The sequence below is a fragment of the Panicum hallii genome, chromosome 3 (genome assembly GCF_002211085.1).
Source record: "Panicum hallii strain FIL2 chromosome 3, PHallii_v3.1, whole genome shotgun sequence".
Taxonomy (NCBI): domain Eukaryota; kingdom Viridiplantae; phylum Streptophyta; class Magnoliopsida; order Poales; family Poaceae; genus Panicum; species Panicum hallii.
This window is the reverse complement of record NC_038044.1, coordinates 56,835,446-56,855,237: the sequence shown is the minus strand read 5'-3', so window position 1 is coordinate 56,855,237 and position 19,792 is coordinate 56,835,446. Positions and strand designations below refer to the sequence as shown.

The 19,792-nt window shown below is 43.5% G+C and overlaps 2 protein-coding genes across 9 annotated transcripts; one reads left to right on the top strand and one right to left on the bottom strand.

The window, feature by feature from the left end:
- The first annotated feature begins 220 nt into the window (after window positions 1-220).
- Window positions 221-9,685, top strand: LOC112887092. Of its 8 annotated transcripts, none has more exons than XM_025953179.1 (5): window positions 221-1,065; window positions 1,942-2,686; window positions 4,088-4,220; window positions 5,397-6,774; window positions 8,973-9,685. In XM_025953179.1, the coding sequence occupies exons 2-4, from the start codon at window positions 2,174-2,176 to the stop codon at window positions 5,615-5,617; spliced, it is 867 nt and encodes a 288-aa protein (XP_025808964.1). In that variant the 5' UTR covers window positions 221-1,065; window positions 1,942-2,173; the 3' UTR covers window positions 5,618-6,774; window positions 8,973-9,685. The 8 variants fall into 8 exon arrangements, with proteins under 8 accessions (XP_025808964.1, XP_025808968.1, XP_025808969.1 ...); XM_025953183.1 differs by having other exon boundaries at window positions 222-1,065; window positions 2,211-2,686; XM_025953182.1 differs by lacking the exon at window positions 221-1,065 and having other exon boundaries at window positions 1,079-2,095; window positions 2,211-2,686.
- A 7,348-nt stretch (window positions 9,686-17,033) lies between these two features.
- Window positions 17,034-19,615, bottom strand: LOC112883997 (putative pumilio homolog 7, chloroplastic). Its single transcript, XM_025949278.1, has 5 exons — window positions 18,608-19,615; window positions 18,344-18,506; window positions 17,873-18,036; window positions 17,500-17,758; window positions 17,034-17,409 (listed from the first exon to the last, which is right to left on the bottom strand). The coding sequence occupies exons 1-5, from the start codon at window positions 19,369-19,371 to the stop codon at window positions 17,302-17,304; spliced, it is 1,458 nt and encodes a 485-aa protein (XP_025805063.1). The 5' UTR covers window positions 19,372-19,615; the 3' UTR covers window positions 17,034-17,301.
- Between the last annotated feature and the right edge of the window lie 177 nt (window positions 19,616-19,792).

The window sequence follows — 19,792 nt, the reverse complement described above, 5'->3', positions numbered from 1 at the left end:
TTCAGGTTTGGGCCTCAAAACCCTGGCGGAGTCTCCAAGGGAAGCGCGGCGGCACGTGGTGAAATCCTGAAGGTTGAGTCGAGGTGACAGCAAGTCCAGGCAGGAAGCGGGGTCGTGCGATCAGATCTTCAACGAGTTGTTTCAGAATGCCTCAAGATTAGCTGGTTCGCTCAGTAGTATCTTAGAGCTAAGCAGAAATGGCTCCACTCATTCTTACCTTACCTCTTGATCTTTTTATTTTCCTTCACTCTAGGGTTTACTCTCCCCGAGTTCTTGCTCGTCAGGTCCACGGATGAACTGGAACCGTGTCTGTGTAATTCGTGCCTGAGATTTTCGTAGGAATAAAGGCGCTAACCTCTTTTTATCCTCGGGGCGTCAAGATTCGAGTCCTTGCTCTGTGATTTTCGTGAGCCTCTTTTGTCTCTCCCGTGCTCTTTTCTTTTTCTCCATTTTCGGATGATTTTTGGAGGAATTTTCATTCTTGATGATTACTAGACCTTTCCGCAATCTTCTTGTTGGATCTGCTGGGTCTAGTAGTCACGGATCTATGCCTGAAATCTTGTTCGAATCCGTTGCGTTTTAAGGGAGTAATTTTTGTTTGAAGTTTCGGTTGCTTCTTGTTGTTCCCCTCGTTTTCTTCTTCTGTTCTTGAGTCTGCAGATCGATTCAAGCCAGCTGACGAGGGAGAGGGCACGCAGCGCACGCGACCTGAGGCGGGGCAGGCGGCCCTTGTCGGTGCTGAGACGGTGCCTGCGGCAGGCGCGGCGCACGACGGCGCCTGCAGCAGGCGCTCGCGCAGCCGGCAACGCACACGCAGCGCTCGTGCTGCCAGCAGGCCAGGCGGGCTGGTGCAAGGGGCGAGCGGCCCAGCTCGCGGCCCAACTCGCGGGCAACTGTTGGAGCAGGCCAGCAGATATGTTTGTGCAGCCCAGGTGGGGTGGTGCTTGCAGGCCTGCCCGAGCGGCTGCAGCAGCCCACGGGGGAGGCAAGCAGGCCCGCCAGCAGGCTGCTTGGCACAGCTCAAGCAGGAGCAGGCAGGGTCTCCAGCAGCTTGCAACCAACTCGGTTTGCATTTTCTCTTTGCTCAAGCTGTTTATTTTCAGATCACATGTTTAGCTAGTTTGTTAGCAATTGTTGTGACTAGTCCCTGCTAATCCTTGCTTCCTCTAGCTTATGTTAATTAGCTTTTGTTCTTGCTAATTCTTGTTAGCCTTTGCATGCTTAGTTAGCTTCCTCTTCTGTATCGTTTTAGGGTGAGCTTGTCGCCGATTTACTTGCGTCATCTTGGCGGTGTGGTTGCGCCATCTTGGCGGTGTGGTGTTGGGGTGAAAATCGGGATATAGGCCTTATTCTCTTATTGAGGAGAACTTTTAAAGGCTCTCATTCAACACCCCCTCTCCCCTTCTGGTCGTCATTTCGGTTCTTCAATTGGTATCAGAACTTTGGTTAGGATCACTCCATCTTAACCGGCTTTGTGATCCAATATGGCGACCTCCAACCGCGCCTCCCTATTTTGATGGGTCCGACTATCGATATTGAAAACTCGCATGAAAGCCCCTCTAAATATTAGAGGAGCAGCGGTCTAGGAGATTACACATGATGCTACCATACTATTCCTACGATCCGTGTGAGTCAAGATGATAAGGATAGGTATTACGCCAACAATAAGGCGGTTGACATCTTGCTTTCAAGTTTGAGTCAAGCTTAGTTTGATCGTGTCGAGGATCTATCTCTAGCTCATGAGATATGGTCCTGCCTGGAGAGTTTCCATGAGGGAACTAATCAGGTGAAGGCATGTCTTTTCGAGACTTATCGCCGTGAGTACAAAAACTTCTCTCATTTGCCCGAGGAGTCCACTGATGCTCTTTTTCAGCGCCTCCTTGCGATTGTGAACAAGATGAAAGCAAACATTACCGTTTTACCTTACACTGATCATGATAGAGCTTTGAAGCTCTTACACGCTTTGGATCATGAGGTGTGGGGTACGAAGGTTGATGCTATCATTGAGTCCAAAGGATATGAGACTCTTACGACAGATGAGCTTTTCTCCAAGCTGAAGTCGACTGAGGTTGATATGAAGCTTAGAACTAAACATGTGAACCCTAATGATCCTCATAATTTGGTTCTCATGTAAGGATCTGGACAGTCTTCTTCTTTAGCTAACAAAACAACCATGTCATTTGCCTTGTCTTCTTTGTTGTTTGTTTCAGAGGAGCAACTTGAAGTCCTTGATGACGAGGAGCTTGCCTTGTTCACAAGTTGGTTAATGCGCTTCAACAACAACCGCAAGAACCGGCGAAGAGGTAACAACACCTGCTTCGAGTATGGCAAGCCTGGTCACTTCATTGCTGACTGCCCCGACAAGAACAAACTCAAGAGCGGGTACGACTACAGCAAAGACAAGGACAAGGACAAGAAGAAGAAGTATTACGACCGTGAGAAGAAGGAGAAGCGCAAGAAGGCCAAGGCACACGCCTTTATCACCTCTCTCAGCGACGTCGACTCCGACACCGATGATCACGATGATCCAAGCTCAAGTGAGGAGGACGACGATCGCAAGGCGAAGAAGGATGCCAAGAACATCAACGGTCTTTGCTTCTACACCAACGAGAACTGCGGCGGGTACTATGTCATGGCTCTTGACGCCGATGAGCACAAGGACAACGACTCCGAGTTAGAAGCTGAGGTAATGCAAACTCATGAGCAACTTCTCCTAGAAGTAGATGATCTGAATGATTGCTTGCTCAGTCAAGATAAATTGATCACAAGAGCTGCTCGAGAATGATCCGAGCTGAAGATTGAGCTTGAGAAAGCCTTGCAAGAAATAGATGTTCTTAAATCTGTTCCTAATGTTGAAGATATTTCTAAATGTGTTGAATGTTCTATTCATATGGCTAGTCTAGCTTCTTTGCAATCTAAGCATGCCTCTTTGATTGATGAACTTGATAGAACTAAAAATGCTTTAGATGAAGTTAAGTCTAGGCCTATGCTGCTTGGTGTCTACGAGACCTCTCCTGCTTTACAAAGTCAGTTTGACGATGCATGTGTTAGGATTAAGGACCTTGAGAAATCTTTTTCTTCTGCTAAATCTAAGGTTCCTATTTGTGATGCTTGTCCTGCATATGTTGATGAACTGTATGAGCTTAAACTTGTTATGCGAACTATTGATGATGAGAATACTTATTTGCGCACAGTTCTCAGTTGGGTGTCAAGTAGGGAACCTCAGTTGGGTCTTATGATTAAAATGTTCAAAAGGGCTGATGGTTTTGGAATTGGGAGTGTGATTGAACATAACAAGTTTTACTGGTTGTATGAGGAGGTTGGTGAGTGCAATGGTGAGAAACCAAATGAGAGACCAGCAACCTTCATCACTCCTGAGCCATCTAAGCTGAGTGGAGAGAAACCAAACCTAGAGTGCAACCCCAAAAATGGAGTGTTTGTTGAGTCACCAATAGAACCACCCAAGAGAGTTGTTTGGATGGAAAAAACCAACCACCTGAGAAACAAAATTGATATACTTCCAGATCCTCCTTGAGAGCACCCTCCAAAGCCTAAAGCCAAAACACCACAACCCGTGAAGTTTGTGAGTGCTAACCCACAGCCAAGAGTGAACCCTCAACCAAAAGCTAACCCTCAGCCAGAGTGACCTGTGAGGTTCCACTATGAGTACTATCACCGAGAGGGTCACCTTGAGGAGTTTTGCTTTCGGAGGAAGAAAGCTTTGAGTCGTGAGCGTGAGCGGGGCAACTAGGACATGTACCACCCTGTTCTGATGTACATGCACCTAGACCAACTCCTCGGTCTAGTCGTGGTGGTGGTGTTCGATTGTTTGCTTCTCACAGGTTTGCTAGGCGTGTTCCTAGTCATGCTCAATATGACTATGGACAGCGTACCCATGACTTGGGTTCTCAAGGGTACGACGGACCATGTTTTCCCTATCATGGTGATCGTGATCCTCAAATGAGATGAGAAATGTTTGATGTTGCTAACCCTACTGTTGAACAAATGGCTCGATACTGGTTCTCTACATACTTTCCTAACCCCAGTGTTGAGTCATTTGCTCACTCTTTTCCACGTTTTTGAGTAGGATGGAGGACTGGAGAACATGTGGTTGATTGACTACGGTTGCTCACGACATATGACCAGAGATTCAAGATGGTTCTCCAGCCTCACCCCGGTGATGACCAAGGAGTACATCACTTTCGGGGATAACAGTCACGGTAAGGTTCAATCAGTTGGCACAATTAAGGTAAACAAAAAGTTTGTGCTTAAAGAAGTTGCCAAGGTGGACAATTTGCACTTCGATTTGCTCTCTGTTTCACAATTGCTTGATGATGGTTTTGAAGTGTGCTTTAAGAAAGCATGTTCTCGTGTGCTTGATTCTCAGGGAGATCTTGTGTATCGTATCTCTCCTGCAGGTCGTATTTTTCGTGCTGACTTCTCTAAGTCTTTTGGTTTGTCTTGTTGTCTCTTTGCTGGTGCTTCTTTGGAATTGTGGAAATAGCATAGGTGGCTTGGTCGTTTGAGTTTTGACTCGCTCGCTCGCTTGAGTTCTCTTGATTTGATCCGAGGATTGTCAAAACTAAAATTTGAGAAGGATCTTATTTGTCACCCTTGTCGCTATGGTAAGATGATTGCTGCTTCTCACCCACCTGTGAATTAGGTGATGACTAAGCACCTGGGTGAGCTTCTTCATATCGACACTGTTGGTCCAGTTCGTGTGTGCTCAGCGGGTGGGAAGTGGTATGTACTTGTTGTGGTTGACGACTTTTCGAGATACTCTTGGGTGTTTTTCATGGAATCTAAGGGGGAAGCATTTCCTTTTGTTTGAGATTTGATCTTAAGGTTGAAAAATGAGCGACCAAAACATGCCATGAGAACTATACGCAGTGACAATGGCACAGAATTCAAGAATGCTCGTTTCAAAGCCTTTTGCAATGGTCTTGGTCTTAAACACCAGTTTTCATCACCATATGTTCCTCCTCAGAATGGTGTTGTTGAGCGGAAAAATTAGACCCTTGTTGAGATGGCTAGGACGATGCTTGATGAGCATAGGACTCTTAGAAAATTTTGGGCCGAGGCTGTTAACACAACTTGCAATGTTTTGAATCGGATTTTCTTGAGGGCTTTCATGAAAAAGACCTCATATGAGTTGATGCATGGTCGAACTCCCAAAGTGAGTCACTTGCGAGTCTTCGGTTGCAAATGTTTCATTCTCAAACAAGGCAGTTTGGAGAGATTTGAATCTCGCTCTTCGGATGGGATCTTTCTTGGTTATGCCTCTCACAGTCGTGCCTATCATGTTCTAAATCTTAAGACTAACTAGATTGTGAAAACTTGTGAGATTACATTCGATGAGACTATGCCTTGCATGACCTCTGCTTTTGAGCTTGCAGGTGAACAGAAAATGCGACAAAGCATCTTTGAGATAGAGGAAGAGAATGCAGATGATGGTGGTGAAGATGAAGATGGGATCCATCATGTTCCAGTTGTTGCACATGTACATTCTACTTCGACTACATTCGTTGATGGTCCAGATACTACATCCAGTACACTAGGACATCAACATGAACCACCACATGATCAAGTTGAAGAAGTTCAGGAGGAACCCAGCTGAAGTTGAGGGGGAGGCTACTTCTGAGCGTGCAGCTCCATGACATATTCGGCGACGTGATCCACCTCAAAAAATGATCAGTAACTTAAATGAACGCACCACTAGGCACAAATCCAAGGAGATTTCACATTTTGCATATTCTGCATTTGTTGCCTCTTTTGAACCCCGAGATGTTGGACAAGCTCTCTCTGATCCAAATTGGGTAAATGCCATGCATGAGAAGTTGGAAAACTTTGAAAGAAACCGGGTCTGAGTTTTAGTTGAACCTCCACCAAACTGCCATCCCATAGGAACCAAATGGGTTTTCAAAAATAAACAGGGTGAGGATGGTTTGGTTGTGCGAAACAAAGCGAGGTTTGTGGCCCAGGGGTATAGCCAGAAAGAAGGGATAGATTATGAAGAAACTTTTGCCCCTGTTGCCCATCTAGAAGCCATTCGAATCCTTCTTGCTTTTGCGGCTTTCAAAGGTTTTAAACTTTTTCAAATGGATGTCAAAAGTGCTTTTTTAAATGGTTTCATAGAGGAAGAGGTTTATGTGAGGCAACCCCTAGGTTTTGAAAATCCAAAACACCCCAACAGTATTTTCAAGCTTCAAAAGGCTCTTTATGGTTTAAAACAGGCTCCTAGAGCATGGTATGTTCGTTTGAAAATGTTTTTGCTTGAACAAGGTTTTGAAATGGGGTCAGTTGATAAACTCTCTTTCTTCTCAGTCAAGGTAATGATACCTTAATTGTTCAAATTTACGTGGATGATATCATCTTTGGTGGCTCTTCTCATGCTATTGTTGCCAAGTTTGTAGATACCATGAGCAGGGAGTTCGAGATGTCGATGATGGGGGAGTTGAACTTCTTCCTCAGCCTTCAAATCAAGCAAAGCAAAGAAGGCACCTTTGTGCATCAAGGCAAGTATACGAAGGACATGCTAAAAAAGTTTGACATGGCAGATGCTAAGCCATTGTCAACTCCCATGGCGACGACGACAGTCTTGAATGCAGATGAAGATGGAGAGGTGGTGGATCAGAAGGAGTACCAGAGCATGATTGGCTCTCTCTTGTACTTGATGGCGACGAGGCCGAACATACACTTCGCCGTGTGTCTGTGCACTCATTTTCAGTCTTCGCCGCGGACCTCGCACCGACAGGCGGTGAAGAGGATTATGAGGTACCTTCATTTCACACCTGAGTTTGGTCTTTGGTACTGCTCATCTTCTACTCTCTCTCTCTCTCTCTCTCTCTCTCTCTCTCTACGGCTATTCCGATGCTGATTTTGCCGGGTGTCGGTTGGATCGCAAATCCACTTCTGGTACTTGTCAGTTTCTTGGTTCTCCTTTGATCTCCTGGTCTTCTTGCAAACAGTCCAATGTTGCTCAATCTGCCACCGAAGCCGAGTATGTTGCCGCTGCTAGCTATTGCTCCGAGATTTTGGTGATGATTTCCACTTTGTGCGATTTTGGCTTGCGTTTTGCTAGAGTGCCTCTTCTATGTGATACCACTAGTGCCATCAGTGTTGCTAAAAATCCCGTGCTCCACTCAAAAACCAAACACATAGATGTGAGGTAACACTTTCTGGGAGACCACCAAGAGAAAGGAGATATTTAGCTTTGCTATGTTGCTACCCAAAACCAAATTGCTGATATCTTCACCAAGCCCTTAGATCAAACAACATTTGCTCATTTGCCGCGGGGGGTGGGGGGTTGGTGCATGCTTTGCATTCTGAGTTGGTTTCTTGTGGCTTTCTTGTACCATAATTATATTTGGCTTATCTTTATTTTTGTATCATATTGCATGTTGTATCATATTACATTGCATCTCATCATGTAACATAGAGCTTTTTGAGTTTCACTTGTATAGTAGTTAGAATGTAACTATGCTCTAAGTAGTATGTTCTTTGTGTACATGATGGTGCTTGGACAAGCTTAGGCTCACTTTGCTCATACTGATACATACTTGTTGAGCTAAGCTTGTTTTCTGAATTGTGAACTTGTTTAATTCTTGCTAAAACTGAAAAACTGTTCACCGCTGAGATTTGCAACTAGCATGTGTAGGTTTTGTTGAAATTCCTTTTGCAATCACTAGTATGCTAGGTTGCTATGTCTCATGCTTTGAGTTATTCACTGTCTTGATCAAAATAATATTATGCTAAAATTTGATCTAAGATAAGGGGAATCAGAAAGATCGAGATGGGTTTGCACTTGTCCCACTTCACTGTATCGAGACTGCTTTCCATTCTGCACTTTGGAATGGACTTGAGCAGTGTAGTGGATGATTGAAACCGGTGCCTTCAGCTTCTGATTGCTTTATGCATAGGCTGCGTCCAGTTGGAAAGTTAGACATGACAAGTGCTTACAACCTCTCGCACTCACATGCTTTGCTTACACTTGTAAAATGCTGCAAACTCTAAAAATCTGAAATCTAGTTTAAATACGAGTCTTTGGCATGTTGATTGACCATGGTTTGGAGTAGTTCACCTTGTATACTTTTGATTTGCACTTGGTTGATTTCAAGCTTACATATGTTAAGTGCTATTCTAGTGGTGAACACCTACTTTGAAATGCTTAAAACTGCTCATAAATGCTTAACCTTCACAAATTTGTGCATATGATTAATTTGAGCATCTGTTGGCACTTGTACATATTGTTGCACACATAGAACATCACCACATAGAGCATCTTTTCATTCTGTATTCTATACTCCTAAAGCTCCTACATTTTCTGCATCTTTGTGCATTTATGCATATTTTGAGGGGGAGTTGCAATTTTCAGTGAACAAGGGAGAGAGGTATTTGTTGAGTGCATATATCAACAAGGGGGACAATTAGACACAACACCTCACCTTTTCAAGGGGAGGCTTAAGGGGGAGTTCCTTGTCTGAGTGTGCATTCATTTGAGAGGACTGCACCTGTTTAGGGGGAGTTTGCCTTTCAGCTGCTTTGCTAGTCGTGTTGAGCCTTTGCCTCTTTCTGGGGGACTAGCTGTGGAGTTTTGCTAGTGGTGTTGAGCCGATTTTTGCCTCTTCTTGAGGGCTAGAGTTTGCTTGGATGCGTCGAGACGTTGCCCATGTCTTTGGGGTCCAAGTTTTGCTACTTTCCTCATTTCAAATGACCTATTTTGGGTTTTCTTTAGCTTTTTTGGATGAGTTTTTTGTGTCTTTCCGTCTTCTTCTTTTTCTTTTTCTCCAAAGTGTTGTGTGTTGGTGTTGACAATGCACTCATCAAGGGGTAGATTGCGAACACAAGGTTGATACGTGCTCTTGTGGTTCGAGTGTGTGATGAGTGATTGTCAACAAGTGCAGCGTCTCGGGTTGGGTTGGCTGACTAACTGGGGCTTGAGTGTGTTTTCAACCATGTCTATCGGCTTGTAGTGTGCAGGTGTGGAGCCCGAAGGCAGTGGCGCAGAGAAGGTGAAGGTCATGCGGGTCCGTGCCGATGGACCAGGAGCGGTGAAGGGCGGATGCTGGGCGTGGACTGAGGGACTAGAGAAGCTGGGCGGTTAGCTGCAGTGGCTGACACTTGGGACATCGATGAGTGCGAGAAGACATGGAGGAGTAGACCGTGTGGACCGAGTCCAAGACGGCGGTCAAGAGGGTCGAGCGGAGGCGCCAGAGGACTCGGCGATCGGGCGGTCGAGGATCGAGCACGTGTTGAGATCACAGCTGACGCGTCGGGCGGACGCTACTCGCGGAGGCGGGTTTATGGGTTTGGGCCTCAAAACCCGGGTGGAGCTTCCGAGGGAAGCGCGGCAGCACGTGGTGGAATCCTGGAGGTTGAGTCAAGGCGACAGCAAGTCCAGGCAGGAAGCGGGGCCGCCGGATCAGATCTTCAGCGAGTTGCTCCAGAATGCCTTAGGGTTAGCTGGTTCGCTTAGTTGGGGCTAAGTGGAAATGTTCAACAGCCTCGTTAAATAAGGAGAGGATGGCTCCACTCATCCTTACCTCTTGAGTTTTTTATTTTCCTTCTCTTTAGGTTTTACTCTCCCGAGTTCTTGCTCCTTAGGTCCACGGATGAACTAAAACCGTGTCTGTGTAAATCGTGCTTGAGATTTTCATAGGAATAGAGGCCCTAACCTCCTTTTGTCCTCCGGGCGTCAAGATTCGAGTTCTTGTTCTGTGATTTCGTGTGCCTCTTTTGTCTCTCCCGTGCTCTTTTCTTTTTCTCCATTTTTGGATGATTTTCGGAGGAATTTTCGTTCTTGATGATTACTAGACCTTTTCGCAATCTTCTTGTTGGATCTGCTGGGTCTAGTAGTCATGGATCTATGGCTGAAATTTTGTTCGAATCCGTTGCGTTTTAAGGGAGTAATTTTCGTTTGCAGTTTCGGTTGTTTCTTGTTGTTCCCCTCGTTTCCTTCTGTTCTTGAGTTTGCAGATCGATTCAAGCCAGCTGACGAGGGAGAGGGCACGCAGCGCATGCAACCCGAGGCGGGGCAGGCAGCGCCGGCGGCCTGCAGCACGCGCGGCGCACGACACGGCCGGCAACTTACGCGCAGCGCTTGTGCTGCCAACAATCGAATTTCATACATATAATGACTTTATATGTGAATAATTTGCAATAGTATTATGGAAAGAAAATTACAACGAGTCTCCACACTTCACAAGCAATCAATCAGAGTTTGCGTACACATAGAACTTAGCACCATCTTTAGTAAACTTTATAGTACATTCCTCTTATGAGCAACGGTTATAGTAAGGGCGAGGCGAGTACACTTTTGATTGGTACTCCGCAAGTGTAGAAATAAAATGACATGAAAGCCCAAAATCAAGGAAAGGCAATTGTTTGATTGCGATAAGCAATTTAAGTTGGTCAAGTTTTATTAGCACCAAATTACTAAGCTATAAGTATACACCAACTCACATTAAAAGAAACATATATTAGAAGCATAAATTAAAACATAATCATAAGTGTAAACCGCAATTTAATTCATATTCAAATTCATGAGTTATATGAGAGCTGGTTTAGCAAATAAATTCATGGAGTAAAATATGGAAAAATGTTAGGCATACCATCCTTTAGTAAAAATACCTGGACAACGAAAAGGTTGCTATGGAAAATGGATCATTTCCAGTTGAGATTCCTCATTTGGGAGAAGTGGTCTGTTTGATTTTCTATAATTCTATGCATTTTACGATGCGTCTGGAACATGCAGGAGTCAAAATCTTCTAGCCTGTAGAACGGTTTATTACCTGATAGCTTCATCAACTGGCAAATTCTTTGGTCTTGATTTATACCTTCCACCTCTCTTTTCTGCAGCCCATTTGCATCTAGCTGAATAAAACAAGTCTAGATAACATATTGCATTGTGAAGAACAAAGACCAGAGGTGCAAATAAGATATATTTTGCTTCCATTGCAGTGGTGATTGTTTTCTTTTGGAACGATTGTTTGGGTAAGGTAAACGAAAGATTGCCACTGGGGATAGCTGTTGGAACGGTGCAAGAAGCTCAGAACAAACTGTAACCAAAGCGCCCTAATTTTCTACGATTTCCCCTGGATTTGACAAATCAGATTCATAAATGAAATTATTTTAGAGAAGTACTTATCTATATGCATTTTTATATCATTTTTTGACTTGTATTTCTCTTTCATCAATTATGTAGTCCAGTTGTTTGATGCTAAGAAGTAGATGCCCAGTAACTTTGGAGAATAACCAACGCAACTACCTCCATCCTTATTGTGCTTCAATGTTTCCCTGCTTTAGAAGATGAATTGAGAGAAATGCATTCCTACTATTGCTCATCTATCAATGAAATAGTTTAGCACAAATATTTTAAAGCTGATGAATAGCTTGGTACTGGCCTGGACAAGCTGAGAAATAAAAGTTACAAAAGAAGCACTAAGGAAAGAAATTTTTTTCAACAAAACAAAGCAAAATCATGGTCTTGGATTAAAGGATCTTAAGCCTGTTAAGTGGAATGCTAGGTGCCAAGACTTACAAACTGAGAAGTATGTCCATGAAGTTGTGAAATGGAGATTAGTGATTCACTGGCTTCTTATCTTTAGGTCGGTATCTTATTTATGGTAATGTCAACTTTGGTCTTTGTGACAATAATTCAATCCGGATGCATCAACACTGAAACATTGCCAATAAGATAGAATATGGAAACGAGTGAAACGGTCTATGCTACTTCCACCACAAATGATTTTCTTGCACAGAATGCTACTAATTTAAAGCAAGTTATGGGGTGCAATTCTGCTGAAAATGACACAAATATTGAACATGCTGAAATTCATTAAAAAACATACCAAATGGTTTTCAACAAATTTGAAACATTGCAAAACTAAAGATATGCATCTATGTTTTCACATATCTTTTATAGATTGCATCCAAATATATATATTTTTGCATCGTTCCGAAACAGTCTAATTCAAGAATGACTTTTTTGTTATTTTTAGATTTATTCTTAATCTATTAGAATTTCCAGGTGAAGTTAGAATTCAAACTTATTTTTGTATTTCGTACTTTTAAAAACTTTACAAAAAATTAACTCCACTTCACCTATCTTCTTGGGCTGAAACTCACATGGGCCTTAATTAAATTGAGCCTGCAGGCCAGGCCCTAATGGATAGAACAGAGTTTTTTTATGATATTCTTTTTTTATGACTAAAAATTCTATTGAAGTGTTCGAGAATTTGAGCAATGCGGTAGCTGAACTGTACGTGTGTGTGTGTGTTTGAGAAAGAGAGAAAATTAGTATTAGAATATTCAGATTGGGATACTTGTCTTATATGCTTAAGATATTTGGATTAGAATATGCAGCTTGTGTATTTGTTTATTCGTTAATTATTTTTTATCCTTTTATGATTAGTGTTTTATATGCTCAGAAGCTTATTAGTTTTATATGTATTGCAGGATCGTTTTAGGTTGGCGAAACCAATGCGACAGCCGGTGTGCTATATGGTTGTGAAGTCCTACTTGATACTCATCATATTTATCGCAAGTCTTTATTTTTAATAAGCAGTCTTCTATCTCTAGTTATCGACGCTCATGACTATACGGCCTAAAACCCTGTCGTCTCCACAGGCAGTTCCACCTGAAGGAACACTTCTCGACGGCAATAACGTTCTCTCAAACTACCAAACACGGCTTTAAACGAGAACAACTAAAGAGATTTCTTCTATAGGGTCCTTGGAACATAGACTTAGAACGCACAAACAGACCAGGAGATACAAAGAACTTTATTAAAACTATAAATAAACATACTTACATATAGTTTTCCCTTTCGGGAACCCCAAACTCTTAAAACAAAGAGGAAAAAAATATTATCTTACACTAGGTATATTACAATGGACTTGGTAACTATCTTATAGGGATGGTACTAGAGATTTTACTGATTTTAGGAACTCTTGCAGCAACTTCGCTCTTGGAGGCTCTGGCTACTCCTTCCGATACCTTCGTTGTGAGAAGCATGTCCTCCTTATATACTGCTGCGGAGAGTGCTGAGATTTTCGCTGCTCTTATCCTCTCTGCCGAACTTATCGTTCTAAGGCATGACGCTAACTTTCTCCATATGGCGCTAACTTCTGCATGGTGGTAACTTCGTTTTGTATGGTCTGATGTTGCTTTGCTTGCATTCTCTTCTAGCACAAGTACCCATGTAGACTCTTTAGGACACCATGACATGCTGAGTGAGTGCATGTAAGGCTTGTTAATTCTTCTGCGGTCTTATATGACAATCTGATTTTTTTTCTTTATAGGATATGTCTTCCATGCCTAGACACATAGATTAACAAATGCGTGAAGATTAGTATTAGAATATTCAGATTGGGATGCTTGTCTTATATGCTTAAGATATTTGGATTAGAATATGCGGCTTGTGTATTTGTTTATTCATTGATTAATTTTTGTCCTTTTGTAATTAGTGTTTTATATGCTCACGAGCTGATTAGTTTTATACGTATTAAAGGATCGTTTTAGGTTGGCCAAACCAACGCGACAGCCGGTGTGCTATGTGGTTGTGAAGTCCGACTCGGTACTCACCATATTTATCGCAAGCCTGTATTTAATAAGCAGTCTCATTCCCTAGTTATCGACGGTCATGACTATGCGGCCTAAAAACCTGTCGACTCCCGAGGTAGTCCCACCCGAAGGGAACGCTTCTCTACGGCAACAACGTTCTCTCAAACTGTCAAATATGGCTTTAAACGAGAACTACTGAAGAGGTCTCTCCTATAGGGTCCTTGGCACAGAGACTTAGAACGCACAACCAAACCAGCAGATACAGAGAAATTAAAGGGAAACTATTTTATTAAAACAAACATATTTACATATGATTTTCCCTTTTGGGAACCCCAAACTCTTAAAACAAAGAGGGGAAAATATTATCTTACACTAGGTATATTACGACGGACTTGGTGACTATGTTATTTTACTGGTTTTAGAAACTCCCGCAGGAACTTCACTCTTGGAGGCTCTGGCTACTCCTTCCGATGCCACCGTTGTGTAAAGCATGTCCTCCTTATATACTGCTGCGGAGAGTGCTGAGATCTTCGCTGCTCTTATCCTCTTTGCTGAGTTTATCGTTCTAAGGCATGGTGCTAATATCTGTATGGCGGTAACTTTGTCTGTATGGTCTGATGTTGCTTCACTTGCATTCTTTCTTGGCACAAGTACCCATACAGACTCTTCAGGACACCATGACATGCTGAGTGAGTACATGTAAGGCTTGTTAAATCTTGTGCGGTCTTATATGACAATCTGATGTTTTTTTTCATTTGTAGGATATGTCTTCCACCCCCAAATAGATAGATTAACAAATGCGTGAAGATTAGTACTAGAATATTCAGAACAGAATGCTTGTTTTATATGCTTAAGATATTTGGATTAGAATATACGACTTGTGTATTTGTTTATTCATTGATTAATTTTTGTCCTTTTGTAATTAGTATTTTATATGCTCAGGAGCTGATTATGTATTGCAGGATCGTTTCAGGTTGGCGAAACTAACGCGACAGCTGGTGTACTATGTGGTTGTGAAGTCCTGCTCGGTACGCACAACCAAACCAGCAGATACAGAGAAATTAAAGGGAAACTACTTTATTAAAATAAATATGCTTACATATGGTTTTCCCTTTCGGGAACCCTCAAACTCTTAAAACGAAGAGAGGAAAAAAATATTACCTTACACTAGGTATATTACAATGGACTTGGTGAGTATCTTACATGGATGGTACTAGGGATTTTATTAGTTTTAGGAACTCTCGCAGGAACTCCGCTCTTGGAGGCTCTGGCTACTCCCTCCGATGCCTTCATTGTGTGAAGCATGTCCTCCTTATATACATCTGAGGAGAGTGCTGAGATATTCGCTGCTCTTATTCTTTTTGCCGAGCTTATCGTTCTAAGGCATGGTGCTAATTTCTGCATGGTGGTAACTTCATCTATATGGTTTGATGTTGCTTCGCTTGCATTTTTTTGGCACAAGTACCCAAGTAGACTCTTCAGGATACCATGACATGCCGAGTGAGTGCATGTAAGGCTTGTTAATTCTTCTGCGGTCTTATATGATAATTTTATATTTTTTCCCCTTTGTAGGATATGTCTTCCACTCCTAAAGATTTGATAGGGTGAGGGAATGAGAAAGTTATTGACGACACTCAGAGAGAGAGAGAGAGAGAGAGAGAGAGAGAGAGAGAGAGAGCACCATTATATTGTCTATTTGCTCATCAGAACGGATGCTGGCCACAAAAACTATTTATGTGGTAGAGCACAGTATGTACATCTATAGTGCAATCATTAATTAGAAAAATGGGATCCCCCTCACTGAAACATACAGTTGTTCAATAAAGTCAAATCAGCTTGGAGCCTTGGACTTCGCATACAGTACAATATATTTGTAGAAATTCATCTGTTTCGCAAACAGTTAACGTTCACTTTAGAATTAGTTGTAATCCTTAAAGCCGACTAGTAGCACTCCTAAACCAAGCAAAAGGAGAACCAGAGGGAAATTTCTTTCAACATTATTCCATCATGTTCTTTAGTGAACCTTATAGGTTAATGAAACAGAACTTTGACAAATGAAATTGTGAAGTACATACAGTTCTTGTACAATTTGTGTTGGAGGCGCAATATTGCCTCCTAACTATTGATTAATTATTTATTTTGTATAGTATGTTAACGATTCAGTTTTCCTTCATCCATAACCCTAGTCCTGAATTTAACTCCATAAGAGGTAGCCATATTGAGTCAACTAGTGTTCTTTAGAAAGATTCTGACTCCAAGCACCTGCAAGTCACGAAGTAGATGTTGCATCCCTCTCTCTCCCAGGTTGAAGTTCTTACAAGTCAAGCCAGACACCTCGGATGGTCGTCCCATGAACAACTTCTCGTCCAGCCTAAACCTAAGCGAGGTAATCTGGTTTCAAGTGGTTGAAGAGCTTGGCCTTACTGGGAAGGAATGACAGAGATTGATGAAAATGTGATGGAGAGTTCAGAATAAAACCAAGTTTTTTTAATTACATAGTACAATTCAGATACTCACAACATAACGTACACTCACCCCTATGAACATACGTATGTAAACCCTACCCCTATGAGCATCTTCGAATCGTGAGCCGGCAAATCCTCGAGATTGACGAAGTCACCACAGGTGCCTCGCTGTCGACGGGAACGTCACCTACCACTGAAAGCACAACACCATTAAATCCTAAAAAATTCGCTCCCACGGGAAGTCGAACCTAGGACCTGTGGTGCTACTAAAGCTAGCTATTGTAACTACTAGCCTACAGGCCTTTTCGTAGAATAAAACCAAGTTGTACTTACAGAATGTCCATTAATCGCTTGTGCCTTTAGATGCTCACTGTCTTGTGGACTTTGTGGATGGTGATAAGAAAGCTGTTTCTTATCCCTTTCTTTTCCATAAAAAACAGAGCAGTATTTAACCATAATTCTACAGGACTACAGCACACTGCAACAAAAATGACTGTATTTTACTTTACTTCCAGCTCCTGTACTAAATGTTTTTTTCTTCCTGCTGAAAGGATTAGTCATGCTGGGTTATTACGAATTCTTCTTTCCCAACTGCCGGTTCCTATTTGTGACTTGTTAACTTTGATATGTGTCAGAGTTCACTTCACTTCATCTATGTTCCTGTTCAGTTTGCTATTGTTCTAGCATATTCCTTCACAATAAGTTTTGACGATTAAGAGCTAGGCATCCATAATATCTTAGTAATTTCTAGTAGGTGCACTACTCCTAGAAATCAGGGGATGCTAAGAATCTTTGAAATTTATAGGTGCTAGCTTCATTGTAAGTTCAGACGATAAAGTTTTATATCCCTTTCCTTCTTTTAGTTTTTGCTACAAAATCAGATATACACCAAAACAATCTCAAGAGGCCCAGAAAATAAAATTTAACGAGTTACAAGATATTTTCTGTCTTGACTTGATACGAATCGTTTCCAAAAGATGTCAGTGGAGTCAAAACAAATGTGAATTAAATCAACAGAAATATCAATATCTTCCATTAGAGATGAGAAAGTTTGTGGCGAGGGCTTGTTCATTGAACTTATTCCATCGCAGATGGCCTATGCAACGCCAGGCACAAGCAGTGCATCAAGTACAGGTACACGTAGAAGTACATGACAAAAGAATACTAATTTATACAGATCTATCTTGTGATCATCTTTATGCCTTTTGAAACTGGAAAACAGCGCAGGACAGCAATCGTTCTTGTTACAGGCTGACAAACTGCCATCAGTTCATCACTTCTTCAGCAAAGCTCGAGAGTATATCCTCTTGCAGTAGGGACTGGTCCTAAGTAATTCCACATGAGGTCGGATTGCGTTGGTCAGTGCAGAATGGAGTGACCCCTGAAATGTTAAATACAGTTATAAAAGATTTAAAAATTATATAGTTACTGTGACAATAGTATAGTTATGACCTTTTCTTCAGGTTCTTACCTTGGAATTCTGAAGAGCAGAGTATATGACATAGTTTGCATAAGGGTGCTGAAGCAACCGCTCCAAGTGTGGCATGGCGAGGAGTTCGAGTATGATCTTCGCCTTGTCAGCCTCCTTGAAGACTTTCAGGCATTTCTCGACCACATTGCTACTGAATTTCTGCATGGAAAGATGGATGTACTTGCCTTCAAACTGCTGCGCAAGACTTGAATTCGCATTTGGGATCTTCAGGTCCATCACATACTGGACAACATAGTTCCTGTAACCGTAGCAGACAAAGGCTTCGCATTGATAAAAAGTACATGAAAATGTATATATATGCAAGTGTAAATCGTATGGCTTTTGGAGTGTAGAGTTTAAGATTGACTATTACCCATAGGCATCTTGCGCGAGTTCAAATCCATTGCAAGCGATGGCAGCAACCAGCTTCTCTCTGTGCTCACCCCGCGAACGTGCAATGCAGCGCTGCAGGACGCAGCAACCGTGGCATTGCATTCCAATGTCGAGACAATGAATGGAAGCAGCATCGAAGATTGCCTGAAGATTGTATATTGTCAGATATCAGTTAAATCACAAACCATGCTTATCAGTACAGTTTGACAACCAAAATACAGTGCAAATTTCAGACAAGTGAAAGTGGTCCAAGACTAACTGTTTGCCATTAGTCGCTATCCAAATTGCCAATCTCATAACTCCATAACTTTTTCTGAACAGAGTTTTTGCATCCAAAACTTATACGAAACAATTCCTCTAGAAGATATGTAATTTAGAACTAGAGCACAAATTTTCTCTGAACTCCAGAACGAACAATGGCATTACAATTTCGCCACATTCGCCCACATACCTTGTTATCATCGGCCTCAAATGACTGCAAGCACTTCTGCACGACATGGTTGCCATTGGGGTCCTTGATGAGCTCCAAGAACCCAGGGCGCAGAGCGTCGACGACGAGACGAATCTCTTCCCTTGTCCTGAGGCTCTCAATCAGCTTCTGCACTGCCCGTGTCCTGTAACACCATCACCAGATTCATCAAAAATGATAGATCAACAAGATTGAACAATAAAGATGTGCACATCACTGCCCGAGGAGTGGAATTGACAGTTTTACCCATGGACGTTCAGGGATATCCTGACGAGCACGAAGGGGTCGGCGGTGAGGGTGAACACGAGCGCCATCCTCTGCCCGGCGTCGCAGACGGCGAGCAGCTTCTGCATGAGGTAGTTGCCGAACGGGTCCACCATGAGCTGCGCGGCGTGGCGCGACACGCCGGCGAAGATGAGGTCGACCTCGCGCTTGCCGTCGTCGAGCCGCTGCTGCAGGAACCGGCACCCGTGCTGGTCGCGCGCGACGTGGTACATGAACCCGCGCAGGCCGGCCAGGCTCTCGCCGTGCGGCTTGGCCGCCGCCGCCGCCGCCGCGGCCCCGCACTTCTTGGGGCTCGCCGCCATCGCGCCGTTCTTCCTCCTGGCGCTCTTGCATCGGGCCCTCGGCATGGCCGCGGGCGGCGCAGAAGGCGGCGGGGAGCACCGGATGTCCCAGCCGTCGGCGGCGCCGGTGGCGTCGAAGGGGACGGGATCAAACAGGGACGGCATGTGCGAGCAGTAATTGGCGATGGAGAACGGGTTCGAGGCCACAAGACTATCGCCCTTCGTGGGGTAAATGAAGCCGGGGAAGCCGAGGCCGTCGGCGGCAGGCGGCGCCGGCGGCTCGTCGTCGCCGTCGACGACGCCCATGGCGGCGAGCTCGTGGATGAGGAACGAGAGGTCGGCGTCGTCGTCGGCGCCCGCATCGCCGCTGCCGCCGAGGAGGCCGCCGTGGTGCAGGAGGGGGATCTCGTTGAGCAGCATCTCCATCTCCCTGTCGAGCTTCATCCCCAACTCCGGCGAATCAGCCGCCGGACACTCGGATCGGATCTTGATCGGCACAAATAAAGGTAAAACTCAGGTGGAAATAAAACGAAAATGCGTGGGGACTGATCGGATTGGGCTGGGTTGGCTCGCGGCGAAGGATTTGGATTGGGATTGGGGCGAGGGGAGGTGGTTTCTTGGAGATGGGTTGTTGAGGCATGCAGGGGAGGAAGGAGGGGGGTTTGTTTTATATATGGATAGGGCGGGAAAGTAGTGAGGAGTGAGGTGAGGAGAGTGCCTGCTGTGCAGGATGCTTACCGAGTCTGATTTTCTTTATTTAGGCATACGCCATAGACTACTATTTTTTCATAGTTTTCTCATTGATTCTTATTAGTACACTATATATATATATGATAGAAACAATTCATTACCATGATAATTTAGG

Excerpts from the sequence above, each read along its gene's own strand:
- LOC112887092 (XM_025953179.1), top strand. The coding sequence starts at position 2,174 with ATGTCATTTGCCTTGTCTTCTTTGTTGTTTGTTTCAGAGGAGCAACTT. Across the intron at positions 2,687-4,087 it reads ACTCCGAGTTAGAAGCTGAG|GATGGAGGACTGGAGAACAT; the intron begins GTAATGCAAACT and ends GTTTTTGAGTAG. Across the intron at positions 4,221-5,396 it reads TTTCGGGGATAACAGTCACG|GTGAACAGAAAATGCGACAA; the intron begins GTAAGGTTCAAT and ends TTGAGCTTGCAG.
- LOC112883997 (XM_025949278.1), bottom strand. The coding sequence starts at position 19,371 with ATGAAGCTCGACAGGGAGATGGAGATGCTGCTCAACGAGATCCCCCTC. Across the intron at positions 18,037-18,343 it reads TTGAGGCCGATGATAACAAG|GCAATCTTCGATGCTGCTTC; the intron begins GTATGTGGGCGA and ends TACAATCTTCAG. Across the intron at positions 17,759-17,872 it reads CTCGCGCAAGATGCCTATGG|GAACTATGTTGTCCAGTATG; the intron begins GTAATAGTCAAT and ends CTACGGTTACAG.